The 6,817-nt window shown below is 36.3% G+C and overlaps 1 protein-coding gene across 1 annotated transcript in view; it reads right to left on the bottom strand.

The window, feature by feature from the left end:
- Positions 1 to 644: 644 nt before the first annotated feature.
- LOC110456344 overlaps positions 645 to 6,817 on the bottom strand; it is a 32,829-nt gene continuing 26,656 nt past the window's right edge. Inside the window, exons 8-10 of the mRNA XM_021507021.1 lie at positions 2,630 to 2,747; positions 2,026 to 2,197; positions 645 to 1,413 (exon numbers count right to left, since the gene is read on the bottom strand). Of these exons, the coding sequence (XP_021362696.1) occupies positions 645 to 1,413; positions 2,026 to 2,197; positions 2,630 to 2,747 (1,059 nt within the window). The remainder of the gene's footprint in view (positions 1,414 to 2,025; positions 2,198 to 2,629; positions 2,748 to 6,817) is intronic.

Below are 6,817 nucleotides of genomic sequence, written 5' to 3' on the forward strand. Positions count from 1 at the left end.
GTAGGGCCATGATACCAAGTCTTACATTACAAGGTGTCCTTTAGGTGTTGGTAGGGCCATGATACCAAGTCTTACATTACAAGGTGTCCTTTAGGTGTTGTAGGGCCACACTATCAGACTATCATATTACCTGGTATACTAACATTATTCAGACTATCATATTATACTATGTTTATATACCGGGAGGGGGGGGGGGATGTACATGTACAGCTACTTAGTATCAGTCACTTATTCTGGACTTAAATAGACAAACATGCCATTAAATAATCGTTGGGAGGGGACAAGTTTCAATGGAAACATCAGATTTACTTGGTAATGTTAAAAGAGGATCAGTACAGAACTAACTAGAGGGACAACAAGAGGTTGTTGGTTTCCAAATATGTAATTAATATAATAAGCCTTGATTATTGTTATATTGTAACCTGCATCAACCAATATCAGACAATCAAAATCTCTCAAGCACATTATTATCTCAATATGATACAGAACATGTAATCTCTATAACAACACTGAAGCTACATGTTAAAGATCAAATAAAAAACAAACAACATCACAAAATTGAACTTTTTGAACCCGGAATAAATTATAAAGAAAATATAAATATCAAGAAAATTGTAAGCATTAATTAAGCATGCAGAACTGGTTTAATATTCAACAGCATAGAATTCTATATGAATACGGAATTGGTTAACATTGAACAGCAACTCTATGGCAAACCTTTGGTGACATGTCTGAAGCAGTTGGACCCTGGGTTGATTAGTGAAATGATGAAGATGACTGGGGTAAGGATGACTAGAGTACGGGTAAGACTGACCAGGGAAGGTTTGACAGGAAGATAAGCGAGTATTGTACTGGCCACTCAATTGTTGGTACAGAGTTCGAGGCTGATGACTCTGCTGACATCCTCCCAGAGCCAGTCTCTCTTTCATATTTTCCACATGTCTATACAGTGTTTTATATTTTTCTACACGTCTCTGCTCTGGAAAACTTTGTTCAGAATCCCTACTATCATTCATATTATGAACGGTTGCATTTTGAATGTTGTCTCGTCTTTCAGAGCTCAAGCCGCGAAATTCCATTTTACTTGAAATTTCCTGTAATGGGGAAATCATCTCTGCTGAACCAGCATTGAGTCTTTCTGCAGTGCCCCCGGATTCTGCAATAATTCTTCGGACTTCTGTAGAGCTGGAATAACATGATAGTTTTGGATGTGTTGCCCTTGACCCTGGGGTGGTCCTCCCTAGTTCTCTCCCCTTGCCTGCCTGACCAGTCTGTACACCTCCTTTATTCTCTAGTCCAGTCACCATCACTTCCTGTGCTTTCTGAGAGTCTGGATCATCTAAAAGCTTGTATTCCAACGCTTCAAGTATGTCCATGGATGCCTCCATATTTTCAAGAAGACTTGTTGCCTTGCTATACACAGATATACAATTATAATTTCATCTAGTTATAAGCATGTTAAAAACCTGCTTTACTATTGTACTACAAGTGTTTGATTAATATTATATAAAACAAAAGTGTATCTACAGATGTACTAAATAGAGAAATCTAAGCTTAACTTTAGTTTGTATTATAACTAGTTTAAGCAGAACATGCTGGCTACAGTACCTAACTAGTTTAAGCAGAACATGCTGGCTACAGTACCTAACTAGTTTAAGCAGAACATGCTGGCTACAGTACCTAACTAGTTTAAGCAGAACATGCTGGCTACAGTACCTAACTAGTTTAAGCAGAACATGCTGGCTACAGTACCTAACTAGTTTAAGCAGAACATGCTGGCTACAGTACCTAACTAGTTTAAGCAGAACATGCTGGCTACAGTACCTAACTAGTTTAAGTAGAACATGCTGGCTACAGTACCTAACTAGTTTAAGTAGAACATGCTGGCTACAGTACCTAACTAGTTTAAGTAGAACATGCTGGCTACAGTACCTAACTAGTTTAGGCAGAACATGCTGGCTACAGTACCTAAGTGTGGGATACATAAGTTGTACACATGAGTCATGTTTTCAGAATTTGACTTACATGAAGTTGACACGTTGACCGTGGATGTCATAAAGCTGTCTTCTGAGATCATCCAGAGCCATCTTGTTACGTTCTTCCTGGGCACGAAGTTCTGACAGAAGTTGTGATGTATTGTCTGTAGGTTGTGGCTTACTCCCTTTGTTGGCCAACTCTTCCAGACGTCGTCTGATATCTGTAACATATATGATAAAGGATGATGGAAAAGAAATAATTTCATACTCTATAGTTGGAGTTTAATGTGCCAATAAATGTATCTCTTTTCAGCATGCACAAACTCTCTTCATCTTTCCATGGCTGTATAGCCTCTCCCAAATGACGCTCAATAGCCTTGCTGTGTAGATACAGTTGCTATACACTGATCCAGATTGTACACACATTTTCCAGAGGTTTTTTCTTCTAGAGTCATCTCTTGTCGTCCCTGTCCAACACAAAATCCCTATCGTTTCCTAACCATAGCATAACCCCACCATACCTTTTATTATTCTCAATCCTTGGACTGATCTCTTACAAGTCTCCATATACCCATCCCCCAGCTGTCCTTACCCTCAGACTTTCTATTATTTTCCATCCTGGAATACCCTCCAACTCATTATCATTTACCTACCTTCACGTTGTTTTTCCAGGTCCCTGTTTTTGATTTGGAGGTACTCCATTTGCCGACCGTGGTTTTCTGCCAGCTGTCGGAGCTGTGAGTCCTGGTTAGGATTGTATTTCTGGTATTCCTAAAACAGATCAGCCTTGATTAGATGGAGAGGTTACTACTTGTTACATTTAATATCAAGTTCTAAGATTTTCAAAAATGTATTGATCGGTATGCATAAAATTTACCTCCAGCATAAAAGGTATCTGGATACTTTTAATACCCCTACCAAAAAGTACCCCTCCTGCATAAAAATCCCCCCCCCCCCTCCCTCCTGAAAAATCATATATTTCAACATTGTAAATCTAAAAGAGTAAATAAGTGGAAGTGGAATAGAATATGACAAGGGAATATTTATCCATCCCTACCCAACCAAATCCCCACCTCAGGCCCCACCTCAGGGCCAGGAAATAAGGGGCATATATATATAGAAATATTTACAATCATTACCCGACCTCTCTACAACTCTCCAGTCCCCGGATAACAAAATGTACCCCCTATCCCACCAGATACTTTTCATTAGAACCCTACCGATATTGACCCCCCATATATACTTTGTTTATCATTCACATTTTTTTTCCCACATAATATCAGAAGAACACAATACAATCATAAACATTTGTCATTGATATTGACTCTAAGAGCTTGTCACAGCTTACAAACTAGAGCTGACAACTGTCAACTACCTCCAAACTCCGAACACAGTCCTAAAGCACTGCTGAGTTTTAAAATCAAATACATTATCAAATATCTCCAAAACAAGATCCTGTTTGATTAGTTACTATATTGGCAGATGGGTAAGTATTTTTGTACTTATTAGGTTGAATACAATATAACAATGATGACAAGGTATATAGCCAGTTATGACAGAATATCTTTTGGAGGGAATACACATTTTTTTCCATAGTGCCTAAATATAAATTGGAAGCAATTCCCATCACAGAAAAAAAAGTGAAATAGTGAGAAAGGCAACTTGTGAACATACAAATATGACACAAACATGTCACACACATTGTCATATTAATTTAAACAGGTCTCGCACACAAACCAATAAAACCACTAAAGCCCATTAATTAATGTGTATATAAAGTTGTGTTGATCATTGTGCCATTTTATTTAGATCTTCATGCCAAATCAAACACTGACTGTTACCGCTGGAGGTGGCTAGAATCCATTACCTCCAGGACAATGAGACAGGGACACGAGAATGTTTGTAAGATATATACAGCCAGACTTTGTCACTCTCCAACACAGCCAGCTTATTAGGCATGGGACTGCTATATGTATACCAGGTATGTATGATAAATGAAATGAAAGGAGCCACATTCTATACATCATAAAATGCTATTGAATGTTGCACACAAGCCTGGACAAGTAATTCATGCAGACAAGATATTCATAACTGTAAATGCCTTGCCAATCATGTTTACCTAGTGTGTTCAGGTTATCAAAGCCTTGTACACAAGCCAACATTCAGGTTCACTACTGCATGGTACTTTAAATATTTTCTAATATACAAAAATCCAATCTAATATGTTCCAGGTGAGTCGTGGTGTTAGCGCTACCTGTATGTGTGACAGGACTACACACCTGTTTCAATTACCTAAGGAGGTCACTAAACCACGCAGTAGCAGATTGGTGGATTTGTAAGAGTAAGGGGAAAATGCAAAAAGTTCATAATTGGAATTAAAACCCAGAACTTCCGAACTGCCAATGCCAATTGCGCTACTTGGTAACCTGCCCTGATTTTTTTTACCTTCATGAAATAGACATTTATTTATATGCCTTTTTCTTCTTGACCTCAACTTCAATTCCAAAAGCATTTTGACACTTTCTCTAAATTGTAATAATGGTAGGAAGCAGAAGTCTTTAAAAAGATCACACAAAATAGCTGATATGTGTTTTACATATATCACAATTCAGGGTCAGGTAGGACTCGGAGCTGAAACCTCAAAATAATATTTGAAAGAAATTTGAACATGCTTATATAAGCTATGATGTTCATAAAAAGGATTTATCAGTATTTAGGGTGGATGTGCTATATGTAATGTGTATAGATGTCACTGTCATATCTGGTACATAAGTTGGACAGCACCTTAGACCTAAAGTCAATATCCTAAAACATAAACATCTTAACGGTCATCAAAGGCGCTTTCTTAATGCCCCGTGAATTATGATAGTCCTTCAGTAAGACCCCTACAATACATGACAAAGCCACATATTGTCTGTGCCCAGCAACACTGACCAGTTTTCCCCACTGAGCTGCCCTGCAGTACACTACCACATCCTTCCCTGGCTAGTTTTACAGAAGTATTTAGTAGCATGAAATGTTTAAGATATGAAGCACATATACCGTTTTTGACACTAGATAATCATTTTTGTGAAATTTCAAATTTACTCCTATCAAAAATATTGTTTTGAATTTAATTTCCTGTTAGTAATTTTTAAATAGATTTACATGATTGAAAACCTTGTACCCTGAATAGATTGATATTACCTACAGCAGACTATACAGGGAAAGGAGCATATTAATCCCTATAACGTTAGCTAGCTGTCTGAAGAGTGTTAGGTAAACATTCAGGCCAGGTGGATAAGGAACACACAAGACATGGTTAGTAGTTTGATAAACATTCCTGTTTCATCTCATGCAGCTCCCTCAAGGCCATTTTTTAAGAATCACTTTTTCTATAAGAAATGTTCGACACCTGGTAATTTGGACCCTATACCTCTAATGTCAATGAGCAGTACTAGTGTGGAGGTTTTCTGTGGTCAACATTACCTCAGGTCTTGTATATCCCTATAGTTTACTGATTTGAGGGTAATATCTGCAAAAACAACTTCTTGCTAGCTATATACAGCTACAATTCAGCATTATGAATTGTTGGCAATTTATCACAGGTAAAACTAAAATACAGTACTACCATCATCTACCTGTATAATATTAGCTAAATTCTTAAAGCTAGTTAAAGAACTTGTGTAACTATGGAAATGCAATTATTTGGAAAGGGAAAAAAGGTAGGGATTTTTTTAGTAAGAAAATAAACAAGATATTAAACAAAATAAATGATAAACCCACTACGTCCTCGAAAAACATGTTACATTATAAAAAATCAAAACCTGTCAAATGAAAACATTATTCAAAGTTTACATCACAAAATAAACCTGTTAGACTTTACAAAGGTTAACCTGTTACACTGTGTGTAGAAACTATCATAGCTGTAGAATAGTACCTTGGTCTGCTGTAAATGTAATTGTACATGTCATAAAAATCACAAAAAAAGAATTAAAACACTTTACACACATGTAAATACCAGTAGTGCAATTACAGTTCATCAATAAATGAACAAATTGAATCAATACATTGATAATATTGAATTTAAAGTCATGTATTAATAAATGCAAAAGATGTTGATTGTTTGAATTAATGCAACTGAAGTTCATCAATGAGAATTGATGCAATTGAGGTTCATTGGGCCAAACAAAAAATATTTGGTGTTTTCGGTAACTCTACCTATCCTTACTTTTTGTGGCAATTTTCAAAGAAGCACTGTTAAAGTCAAGTCCATATAAAATTGTTTTTTTAAATAAAATTTGTTACCTACCTAACCCTAATTTTTTCCAACATGTTACAGGAAACACATATATTTTTGTGGCTGGCCTTGTCAAATTTTTGCAATTGAGGTTCATCAACGAATTGTTGCAATTTAAGTTCATTAATGGACTGGTCCAATCAACTGAACTTTGTCGATAAATGATAAGCTGAAGTTCACCAAAGAAAGTAATACAACTTAAGTTCTAGAAATACGACCACTATTAGCTGTAACACTGGTTCTATTGCACAGTTCGGGACAATATATATATAACTTATTTGTTAACAAAATTCTCATGGACACAATGAGTTTTCCGAGATGGTCTACCTGCTGGTGTTTGATGACCTCAAACGATTGTATGATGACCTCCAGTTATGTTTTATTAACCTTACAAAACATACAAACTTGTATTCAAATTATCAATGATTAATAATAAAAGCATGAAATGTAATACATTTCTATATTTCGAAGTATTCATGCAAGCAATTTAATACCTATATGTGGCACATGCAGACAAACAATAGGGTAAAGCACTATAATGGTATTGAACAGGAAGGGGATA

The sequence above is a fragment of the Mizuhopecten yessoensis genome, unplaced genomic scaffold, assembly GCF_002113885.1.
Source record: "Mizuhopecten yessoensis strain PY_sf001 unplaced genomic scaffold, ASM211388v2 scaffold8693, whole genome shotgun sequence".
Lineage (NCBI taxonomy): Eukaryota > Metazoa > Mollusca > Bivalvia > Pectinida > Pectinidae > Mizuhopecten > Mizuhopecten yessoensis.